Source organism: Coenobita brevimanus, chromosome 25 (assembly GCF_032717465.1).
Source record: "Coenobita brevimanus isolate Jiangsu-jjx chromosome 25, ASM3271746v2, whole genome shotgun sequence".
In the NCBI taxonomy this organism is placed as follows: domain Eukaryota; kingdom Metazoa; phylum Arthropoda; class Malacostraca; order Decapoda; family Coenobitidae; genus Coenobita; species Coenobita brevimanus.
Genome location: NC_136978.1, coordinates 4,787,504 through 4,800,167, shown reverse-complemented (window position 1 = coordinate 4,800,167; position 12,664 = coordinate 4,787,504). Strand labels below are relative to the sequence as shown.

Here is a 12,664-nt window from a genome sequence, read left to right as displayed (position 1 = left end):
CCATGCACCCCATGCCTCTTTCACTCCCATGTACCCCAATCCCCTCTCCCACGACCACGCATCCACTCTTTAAAAATATACTCCCACGCACCCCACCTTCTCATAGTCCCGTGCACCACAACCTCTTGTACTCCCATGCATCTCACCCTCCCGTACTCCTACGTACCCCACTCTCTCTTACTACCATGCACCCCACCCTCTCTTCCTCCCATGCACCCCACCCTCTCGTACTCCCACGCACCCTTTCCCATCTCCTACTCCCACGCACCCCTTCCCCCTCTCCTACTCCCACGCACTCAGCTAATTTATCCAACTAACCCCATGTCTCCTATAACCCATATTCATCTCTAAATCCACATTCACATACCTATATAATCGTACCGTACATCCCCACGCCTAAGCATTTCACTTCGCTCCTATTTTTTTTTTTTTTTTGGCTAACCAAAAACCCTGCCTCTTCACACCCACACCTTCCTACTGTTTAATCCTGCCTCTCCTCGTCAACGTGGGTTCACTTCTACAGCCCTCGTCCACATCCTAATATAATCTTTCCTCACTGCACCCACCTCCTACAATCCGACTCTTCCACACCCACAAATTTAATCCTACCTCATCACACCAGCACCTTTCTATAATCGACATCCACACTCTTCCCCAATCCATAAAATTTTATAACCCAACTCACATACTTCTAAATTCACACCTAATATCCTTTCATAATCCTACCCCTTTACACCCACGCACTCTCTATAATCCTATCCCTTGACACCCACGCACTGCTATAATCCTGTCCCTCGACACCCACGCACTCCTATAATCCTATCCCTTGACACCCACGCACTCCTATAATCCTATCCCTTGACACCCACGCACTCCTATAATCCTATCCCTTGACACCCACGCACTCCTATAATCCTATCCCTTGACACCCACGCACTCCTATAATCCTATCCCTTCACACCCACATCCTTCTAAACGTAGCCTAACCCTACCTCTCCTCGCCCACCTACTCCACTACCCCCCCACGCCCCCCAACTCCTCGCTTTCACTCTCTCAACTTTCTGGTACGGTAACTTTGCCACCACCACCATCATGGACACGCCTCCCTCCACCCGCATAATCATCCACCTCCACACGTATCTTGCCTCATCCACCCTACACCTTTATTCTCCTCACACTCCACCACCACCAGCATCACCTTCACTTTCACTCACAGGCTACCACGATTCCATTCACTTGTTTTTCTTCTTCTTCTTCAGCATCATCATCATGCACACTACGCCTTTAATCTCCTCACACTTCTTCCACAATAACCACCACCTTCACTCACACTTTTAACCATACCTAGACTCAAACCACTTCGTCATCATCATCGTCGTCGTCGTCGTCGTTGTCATTATGACCCAAACACCTTCCATTACAATTTACCATCACCAACTTACACTTTCACCCATACCAAGGTTTTTTCCACTTCACCATCAACACATCATCATCATCTATACGTCTTCATTCCTCCCACACCACCACTTTCACTCACCTTGCTCTTCCACCTATACCATTCGCTCCACTCCACACTTCTGCCTCACACACCTCCGTCCTTCACATAGCCCACCTCTATCCATACATCATCATCATCTTCATCGCTATCATCATCATAATCTCCATCGCTATCATCATCATCATCTACACACCACTTAATACCCTTGCATCTTTCTATTCTACTGACAAATCCTACTCTTCCCATTCCATCCCTAGTCCTACTCTCTCCCTCTTTCCCCCTTTTTCCTCCATCACAGAGCTCGTGAGTGAGAATAAAATAAACCAATGGGAGTAGGCCGTCTCCTGTGTAAACCTCTTATTACGGTGACCAATTCATTATTTTATTCTTGCTGCCAACAGGATTTTATTCAGCTTAAGACAAACCCCTCTCCCAGTAGTGAAGCTAGTGAAGGCTGTAACTAATCCCACCCCTTCGAAAAGTGTGTGTGTGTGTGTGTGTGTGTGTGTGTGTGTGTGTGTGTGTGTGTGTGTGTGTGTGTGTGTGTGTGAATTCAGTTTCCGGAATCCCATTGTGTGGTACGTTAATAAGAAGTTTAAGATGTGTGTGTGTGTGTGTGTGTGTGTGTGTGTGTGTGTGTGTGTGTGTGTGTGTGTGTGTGTGAATCCTCTCAAGACAAGTTGGTGAAAAATAAAAAATACACCTCCTCGTACTCAATGGCCTGTATCAGCCCCTTCAACCTGCTGACGTATTCTCCATTTTATTCTTCATATCTTCAGACGATTTTATTCAGCTTACGTGGGTGGCCTCTGTTGGCGAAGGTGTTGACGAGGGCTATACTGCAACGCTGCAAATCCGAAGTCTCTCCTTAGCTGAATAAAATCGTGTGGAGGCAGCAAGTATCAAATCTAAAATCAAGCCATGTCATCGAATTGCACAAAATCTCGCCTATGCTGAATAAAATCGTCTGGAACAAGCAAGAACCACCTATAAAAACACGTCACGTCCTCCTAAAGAATGGGCTCTACATCACACACCTCAAATTCGAAAAATCTCTCTCAAGTTTAATAAATATCGTCTGGGTGTAGCGAGAATTTAAGAATCCATCCTCGTACTGAATGGATGTGTATTACCTGACGTCATCACTCCGCCGGTCACAGGACTATTCAAGCACCAATGGGCATCACATCCGCGTCATCGTTTCCCTGGCAACTGTCTGGCTGGTTCGCCGTCTCAACCCTTTCACCACGATGACGCTTTTTCATTTTTATTTTTTTCTGGTTATCGCCTGACGCTCTTATTCAAATTTGGAAGGACCTCGAATAATGAAACGGTTACGGTAATGCTGTTGTTGCTGGTCGTGGTGGTGGTCTAAAGTTAATCTGAAACGCTATTCTTCTGCAGTCCATCATTCTCCTCTCGGGGGACAGGGAAGTAGCTGAGGGATTCTTGTATAACCGGGCACTTTTCCTCCCAGTCATATCGGTGCTACCACATGAAGGCTTCCCTCTTCAGCAACAATGGGGTTAATGAAAGCTGCCAACCCTCCCATTCCAAACATGTCCCCTAAACTGACAAGAACTTTTATGAACAGCAAGAATAAGTTAAAAAATACGTCATCATATTTTAGAGTGAATAAATATGCCTGGCAGGGCGAGTGATAAAAAAAAAATATCGCAATGAAGTTATTAATGAAGGCTATATTCTATTTAACTCTAACAGGTTGAAGAGTCTCCCCTGCGATATGTAAAACCGTAAGATGGTAGCAGAAACAAAGAGGCAACTACTTGTACTCCAGTCTGAATTATCTATGCTGAATAAAACCGTCTGGTAGTAGCGTACATAATCCGTCAGGGTAATGAAAAAAAAAAAAAAAAGCTTAGAAGAAAAAGGAAAAGCTAGGAAGATCGATAATAATAATAAAAATAATAATAATAATAATGATAATAATAATAATAATAGTAATAGTAACAATCGCCGAATGAGAAAAATTACATCGCAGTCGTCATCCCTCCCCCCTTGCCTGATCAGGCGCCGATGACTAACACCCACGTCACCGTTTCCGTGACAACTGTCTGGAGGTTGCAATGAGTAAAATCCTGACGTCACCATCCACTATGCTGAACTAACACTGGAGAAAAAAAAAAAAAAAAAAACTGCATGTGTAAAACCATGGCGAAGTGATGGCGTCAGCGTTTCCATGGTAACCGTTCCTCCCACTGCTGGCGTCACTGTTTCCAAGGCAACACCTCAGACCCAGAGGCTCCATTCACAAAGAGACTCACCACACACACACACACACACACACACACACACACGAGAGAGAGAGAGAGAGAGAGAGAGAGAGAGAGAAAGAGAGAGAGAGAGGGGGGGGAAGGTCACTAAAGAGTATAGCCTAAAGTTGATACAGTACTATGAAAGATAAGTACTGCAATTTTGTTAACTAAATTTAGTTTACACTAATAGTAAATATGTCATTTCACCTGAAGTTCACTGAGTTAATTTTTGTACCATACTATACTGCACAGAAGTCTCTTCTGACAAGGAACAAAATACCATTGTAACTTTTTAACGATCTGCAACACCGTGAGTCCAAAATACAATACAGTATTCACATGAAATTTAATCTGCAATTAAGATAGCCAACTGGTAATGAAGGTGCTAATTGTTGCTCTATAAGGCATTCCCAGTTCCAAATCACTCACATAAAAGAAAAATAAAACTGTTTGGAGGTATTAAGAATTAACCACAAAGGAGTTCAGTGTACTGAAGGAGTTAAACACACGGCTGGTATGACACGTAATCACCTAATTCCAACTAACTAGTGAAAGTGCGACACCGAAATGAAAGTCGGGCAAGTAATAACAAACAAATGCATTTGCTTGACTTCCCACCTGCATTATGGTAAGCAACAAGAAAACAACATTTAAAACTGAAGCCATATTGCTGACTGGCCTAATTTACATGCATATAACCCAGAGGCCAATCTAAGAAGTGTCATTTGCAGGGGACCACAACCATTTAAGTTAAATTGGGGTACCTGTATGGAGGGAAAAAAAAAAAAAAAAAAGCCACTTTAGTCTTCACATACAATTAGGCTAGGCCCCGCAAGGTCTGTTCACAACACTTGAGGTTCAAATAGGCCAGATAAGGGCCAATCAGGTTGTCAAACTGATTTTGGTAACTTAATGTTCATTTACGTCTCATCAGGTCTGACCTGTCACCTTATGAGCTTGTATTCAAATCCTGGTAGGAGAGAACTTCATCATGCACAGCAAAAAACTGACATGATGCAAGGTATGTCATTTTTTGAAGACGAGAGTGTATTAACTAGTTGTCGGGTAACTATAAAAAACAATTCACACACACTCCCCTAACCTGGTTAGCAGGACATAACCTTCATAGCCAACAGGTATACAGATAAGATGGCTCTCACCCTAACTTTTATGGGGAAACTGGTACCTTTCCCATACACAGATGCACAACTATGCACCCTCTCCTACTTAGATGCACTGTGCATTCCCAAACCCCACACATGTCCACACTACTAATGTTCAGCATGTACTGGTACTGACAGGGATTCTGCAATGTGGTCTAATGAAAGAAACCATAAACCATTTTTCATATTTAAAGTATGAACTTTACTAATGTGCTCATATTTCCATCATGAATGTACTCAATATAGCATAGCTTAATCAAGCAAATCTGATGAACCTTTTTTTTTTATTTTTTTTCATATGACATTACTTCTTCCAACAGCAACTGAACAGCATGGCATTTAGGCCAAGAGTCCATTAAAAAAAAAAAAAAAAAAAAAAAAAAAAAAAAAAATCAGAACCCCTCTCCTTATAAAATACCTTATGGCAAGTTAAGTACCTCTAGGCATTTTAGAATTACAGGGCACTGTGCAATATGGAGCACTCGCATCTGCAAGTGGGATTCTGAATATATTTGGACACACCAACTCCTTACCCACATATTTTTAAAAAATCTAAGGAGCAACTTTAATTCATTCTGCTTCATGCAAAGTTAATAGTGTACCAGTAACTCATTATGCAAATATAAAGAACATAAAAATTATATGACCTTCTGGCAGTACAAAGAGAAATAAGACTCTTCACTCTACACTGAACCCTAATACAGCAGGTGGAGGTGCTGGAGAGGGACACTGACATGCAGATGCACCAATATTCCCTTGGGAGGAGAGTAATGGATGTCATGAGGAACTTAACTTCAACTTGAAGTCCACTTAGTTCATATTCTGATGAGCATAGGGCCACAACAACAACAGTGGTTGAAGGATTAAAATCAAAGGTAACAGATGTTGATAATGATAAAGGTAGAGTAATTATATTTGTTCCTCCCATTTATTATTTGCTCATTCATCTATTCTTTCTTCTTGTCATCACAGCTGTTTTTCATTCATTTAATATTACAACAGATTTAACATATGGAATCTGGGGCACATTTTCAATTTTATTCTTCTAACATCTCCTGACAATGTTATTCAGTTTAGGATAGATTATATACGGTACTGGTTAAACAAACCCCATCACTATGAAAGGCCTTTATTAAACTCAATAAAACTGTCAGAGAGCAACAAGAATAAATAAAAAAGTAGCTCATTACACTGTATTATTGTTAGAGTTCTTTCATTTCCTCCTTGACTGATTAAAGTATCATTTTCCTCTGGGTATTGCTGAAGATTTGGAGTCTCACTCTTTGGCTGGGATTGTTAGGCTAGCTTAGTAAGGTTAGGTTGACTAGTTCTATTAGTTAGGATAGTATACTGTACTTTGGCTAAGTTAGGTTAGATGGAAAAAAAAAAAAAGTAAAAATCATCAGCGTGTCTTTGACTGTCCAAAACAACAAGTTTATCTTTCGTTGTTTTCTGAAAGTTCAACATGGTAGGTGGTCACTTGCAAAGGTTTGTGTGAAAAACTGATGTGGTCGTATAGTTGCTACCTTCAAAATGAGGCATTTCTGCAACTTTTTAAATCAATCACAATAATAATTATTACATGTATTGTTTATTTAAAAAAAAAAAAAAAAAAAAAAATACAACCATAAATTCGGTGCATGACAGCTCTCCTGCAGTTTCACCTACAATGGTACTCCACTATATATAATCAAATTTCACTGCAACATGAAAATCACCACAACATCCACTCACCAATAGGCCTACCCTCTTTTGGATGGTTTACCAACAATTCTTACATTACTATCCTTATCTTCAGCTCATAAAATTATATATCACAGTCATAGTTCCCTCTATAATAACTGCCCTGGAAGGACCATTAGGTCTATTGCGGTTTGGTGTACTATTGTCCTTTACACGCCTCTGTACTCATCAACCCACCAGTTGTAATGACACGTCCTAGTCCATTCTTGCCGGTAATATACTAAATACTGTAATACTCAGACGATATTCTGTTAAAATCAGCAAAAAATATGCAACTGCTCAAATAAAGAAGGAAGATATCATTTCCCAAGCTGCCCAATCCGACTTTCATTTGACAAACCTCCTGAACTTGTCAATAATTTATCCAGTTTGCTATGTCCCCCACAACATGAAATGAAACATAATGAACAAGCAAAAAATATGCCACTGCCCAAATAAAGCATGGAAAATATCACTTCCCAAGCCAGGCTGCCCAACCCAACTTTCGTTTGACTCATTTCCTGAACTTGTCAATAATTTATCCGGTTTGCTATGTTCCTCATAATATGAAATGAAACATAATGCACGTAAAGGTTTGTAGTCGTGAAATACTGGTCAGTGAATCACACTCACATGACCAACAATCTTAAGTTGTCAAAATATTGACAAACTACTAGTGCAATTTATGACACTCTATACAGAATAATACGATAAACAGTAAACCATCCCATCATCTACAGCATAAAACAGAATGGCATGAGTGTGTTACAACCCAGTGTCGAGGCATCGTAGGGGAAAGTGAACGAGAAAATACAAAACATACAGACGCAGCAGACGACGCTCGATACACCCCCGTGCCCGCCCTCATCCTTCACACCTATTACACACCTCCAGCACCTCTCACACGTCCTTATCTCGCACCACAGTCTGCCTGAAACATTCACATACTCAAAAGGAAAGCGTAAACGAGTCAAAATCATATGTAAATACTCACTTTTGCCGACTAATTCCTTGAGAGCCATTTTGACAGATGTGTTGTAGGGTTGTTCTGTCTGCCACTAGATGGAGTCCAATCGATACTCGCGGCGCCAAGTTTGAACACACAGAACGACGCCCCCTTACACTGACTCTGCGTAAGATATATTATGTGAGTTAAACCTTAGGATATATACCTATATTATAAGTAAGATAAGTTTTTGGAGGTTAAATCATGAGTTAAATGCCTGTATTACACCTAAGTTTATTGATCATATAGTTTAAATGTCAGTACTGTGGTGCTTAGATAGTAGACTGCATGCTTGTATGGTCTAAATCAAATGTCTGTATTATACGGAAGGTAAGCTTGGTGGTTCCACATCTGAAAAGGAGGCATCTTATATAAGATGTCAATAACCATGACCCTGCAACTGCCTTGCAGTTTGCATTTATAAGTGGTGTTCAATAAAATAAAACATAAGTCCGTGTGTGTGTGTGTGTGTGTGTGTGTGTGTGTGTGTGTGTGTGTGTGAGACAGAGAAAGAGGGGGGGGGGGATGTATCACCGCATGCACTCAACACAGAATATGGTACAAGTAAGGAAAAAAGTTCGCCTAATATTTTACCTCTTCTACTTAACATTTTCCCCAGCTACATAGCTATTATTCCTAAGCTGATATAGAGAACTGGTATATTTCACTGTCCCTGGATGATTCCCTTTGATAGTATAATGCGTCAGGGAGGAATGAGAGTGAAATAGACGCAGCCGAATAATAGGGGACACAGTGTAATAAGAGATGAACTTTATATGTATAAATTACCATCCTCACCGTCGGGACTTAAGCCAGTCTAAGTCCGGATTCACAAACTGACTCAGCATCAATGTCTTCTCGTAGCTATAATTTGTTTTCGTAGGACGAAGAACAACTATGGACATAGTCTGCACTCTCTTTTCCTTGTCCTTCCATCAAAGACTAATCTAAGTTACAACAAATATCTCGTCGTATGTTTGTCACTTTAGGACCTGCCCTGGCTAGACTTGCTAAGATGTTCCTTATAATCCTTGCTTATTTAACTCACCCACATTCTACAATCTAAACTATCAGGAATAAAGATGTTCCAACGGTCAATAATGGATAATATACAGGACACACTGAAACACGAACACTGTAAGTAAGAGGCTATTTGTACTACTGGTTTATCTACAACTTTAGCAGAGGGATTTTTAAGCTAATCTCCGTATGCTCCAAGGAACTGCAATGCCCTAACCCCTTCAGTACGTTGGCTATTCAGACGATTTGACTCAAGTTAAATCGTAAATGCAGGATAATAAAATGACTACCTACTCCTTTCATGTATTTGGGCACTACATATTTTATTCCTACACGCAGGTGACTTTTATTCGGGCAGAGACCCCCAGTAGTGAATGGTTTAAGTGAGTGTGAATGCCATCCTCATGTAAGTCATTCAAGTTTGCGTGAATGAGATGCTCTGCTTCCTGTGAATGTGAACGTGATATCTCCACCACCTGCTAAATCTCTTCACTTTTTTTTTTTTTTTCTTGTGCTGCTAGGCGATATTCAGCCTAGAAAAGACATCTCGAACTTGAGTTCGATATTCCTTCAGTCAGAGGATGATTTTATTTAGCTTAGGGAAGACTTACCCCTGCGACAGTGTAATGCCTTTATTCAATCCTCCTACCCCAGATGAGAGTTTACAGCTAGACAACCCCCTCGATATGAAAGGGTTGAGTAAGTCAGCAAGTAAACCCTGCGGTCTAATACACACACACACACACACACACACACACACACACACACATATATATATATATATATATATATATATATATATATATATATATATATATATATAAACGGGATAAAATCTGTTTGGGCTAGCAAGACTACAAAAACTGACGTCCCCCCCCCCCCCGACAGCGTTAATCCTTTACCCGTTAAACTCATCGGCTAAGGAGGATCTGTCACCTTACGAGTTTATTTCTGCACATTATTGCTATTCTGCTATATCCATCTCTATATCTATATGCCTTAATCCCGCAAAAGGGTGGCCACAAACAAATCGCCTCCAAGTCGCCCTGTCCCAGAGGCCATTTCGCTGCCCACCCCCGACTTAAACCCCTCTCTACTCATCCGTCTATCTCATCCCCGATCTTCCCCGTCCCTCCCTCTACCTCTCTCACATACACTATCCTAGTCTCTCATCATCCATCCTTTTAAAATGGCCAAACCACCTCAGCGTATTTCTTCTAACGCTTTCTATTACATTCACATCCACTTCACTAGTCCCATGCAAGTTATTTACCTACAACATGAGGTAGGTGGGGTGGGATGGGGGCTCGACCATTTACTCGATATAATAAGCTTAACCTGCAAAGAACTACGATTTTTTTTTTTCCTGAGCGAATAAGGTCGTGTTGTTGATCTGTCATGAACGAAGAACTACAATTTTTTTCCCCAGCGCGAATAAGGCCGTGTTGTTGATCTGCCACGTCGACGCCCTTTGCACCACGCTAACAGGATATCCTACGTGCCAGCCTGACTACCAGCCAGATTCATGTCTCTGCAGCTATATTTTACTTTACTGAATAGAGCAATACACAAACAATGCAACAGAATCTCCCATGCCAACAGGAATACGGCCTTCGAACAAACATGATGTCCTTACACCGCGTTCACAGGATATCCCATGTCCCATCATGTGGCACTGAAAGTGTGTGCGTGTGTGTGTGTGTGTGTTGCCAATTAGATTTACATCTTCCCTACCAAATGACTGATACGTAATTCCCTAATATGGACACAAACCAATTAAAACTTCAAGGATTTGGCGAATGACAGCATATTCGGGAGTTTCCTATTTTTACTCAAAACTATAATTATGTAAACAACGTTCCGAGCTCTTAATACGAGAAGACGAATTTCATTAATACATCTTGGTTTCACGACTGCATCATGATATATATGGTAATTTGTTACAGTAAGCAAGCATAATAATAATAATAATAATAATAATAATAATAATAATACGAAAACGAATCGACCTGTATTCATCTTACGGTGATTGTTAATTTTGGAAATAAATTATATTTCCTCTTGTGAATGAACTCATCAATAACGCAAAAACCAACCTCAGTACAGGCATACGGTAAGTCTCCTTATGTTTCATTTCCTCGACATTCACATTTGCTGTATGTCCACAGCATTTTACAGGAACTTCGCTGTTCAAAACCCATTACTACCTGTAGTTTCCCCTGGTTTACTACCGTACCTACTGCAATAAAGTCCAAACAATGTACAACACCTACCTTTCATTATAACGATGACTGCTTCTGTTAGACAACACTAGTACTTACTCCCAGTAGCAGTTGCAGTGCCTATGACGATGATGGGCCTCGTAGGAGTGACCACCACCCCTGGCACTGCACACGCTAAGACGTAAACACCCAAACCTCAGCAACCGCGTACAGGAAACTGAAACTGCTTCTTCCCACTTCAGCGCGCGGCTATAGACTGAATTTCTGTAGTGCCGCGTCCTGAGTATATATCACGCTCAAAGTGATGCCAAATCTTTCTGGGAATTCACGCTTTTATTTTACACTCTTCTGACGTATTACTGGCGGAGGAAGGCTATTCTGCCAGTCCAAAACGATACAGAGAATCTGGGGCATCCTGTTTCAAAAATGCAGGAAAATAATCATGTATCTCCCTATCATTTGAAGAGTGACATTACGAGGACTTGGCAATCTTGGTAGCGCCACCCACATCACGACCAAGGTTACCAATTTAGCGCTTGTGGCACTCGAGAGATTTCACATCTGTCTAGCGTCAAAATTTTATGGGCAGCGGTATGAATTTAGTTGTCATTACTTTTATGAAGAGTGTTATAGTATGCTTAAGTTTCATCAATAGTCCGGCAATATTATAGAGATTATAGCATTTTCTAACAATTTATTGTGTTGACTTTCGTGTACCTAGCGCCTTTTAACTTAGCAGCTCTAATAACAAAATGCGCCCCGGGTTCACAAACAACTAAAGATAATCCAATGCCGTATATTTAGTTAAGTAAGGACAAGGAAAGGTGACTGCTGTTGTCTATTGTTCTTCCTGCAAAAATAATTCGTAGGTAAAGCATGGAGTTGGCTATTGTTTGTAAAGTCAAAGACCGTTCTGCCAGTGCCACTAGTGCATTCGTGACGTCACTTCCACCCTCTTCAACCACACTTGTGACGCACCTGACGTACTGTAATTATATCCGCGCTCGGGTGTGTGTGTGTGTGTGTGTGTGTGTGTGTGAATAATTACTCACCTTTGATACGATTTTAAGCAAACTTGGAATGGTTGAGGGGCAGCCAAGAACTTGGCTCATTTTTTTGGATGAATAGGTCAAAGGTCAAGGTCACTGGGCTAGCTCAAAGTTTGATCTAACAAGATCAACTTGAGCTTTTCTTCGGTTTACACCGAATTTGGTGGAAGGGTTGTGGGTACGGCAAAAACGAAGGTATTCTATTCTGGAAACAATCAGCCAAAGGTCAAGGCCACGGGGTAAAGTCAAAGTTTGACACGTGCGTCGATGTGCTCACAACTAAAACAGTTCGATCTTATTTGAGCTAAACTTGGTGGAAGAGTTGAGCATTACCCAAAGGGTCGGCCTACTATTTCTGTGAACAATAGGTCAAACTTCGAGGTCACATGGCAAGGTCAACTTACGCAGTTTTCACACGATTAAACTTGCGAAAGAGTTCAGGCTGAGAAAGGAATAAACAGAACAGTCAGTTAGGAAGTCAGAAGTCATGGTCACATGGCAAGGCCAAATTATAACAGGTTTTATTCACTTTTGCCCAAAGTTGGTGCAAGTGTTAACGGTCAGGCAGAAATGGAATAATTTGGTTTTTAGAGCGATTGGTTGGGCAGTCATAACTGTACAGTATATATAACTGGTGGGTCGGTGTTGCACTCTGAATGCCCATAATTAGCAAACGGAATGTCAAGTCACCCACAGTGGACTTTACAC

General features: G+C 41.1%; 1 protein-coding gene across 2 annotated transcripts in view; it reads right to left on the bottom strand.

Annotated features, from left to right (window-relative positions):
* The window catches only part of Rop (Syntaxin-binding protein Rop), a 57,306-nt gene extending 46,184 nt beyond the window's left edge, over window positions 1-11,122 (bottom strand). For both annotated transcript variants that reach the window (XM_080267800.1, XM_080267801.1), the window contains exons 1-2: window positions 11,007-11,122; window positions 7,654-7,788 (exon numbers count right to left, since the gene is read on the bottom strand). In XM_080267800.1, coding sequence (XP_080123926.1) covers window positions 7,654-7,681 — 28 coding nt within the window. In that variant the 5' untranslated portion in view covers window positions 7,682-7,788; window positions 11,007-11,122. The remainder of the gene's footprint in view (window positions 1-7,653; window positions 7,789-11,006) is intronic.
* Window positions 11,123-12,664: the final 1,542 nt, after the last annotated feature.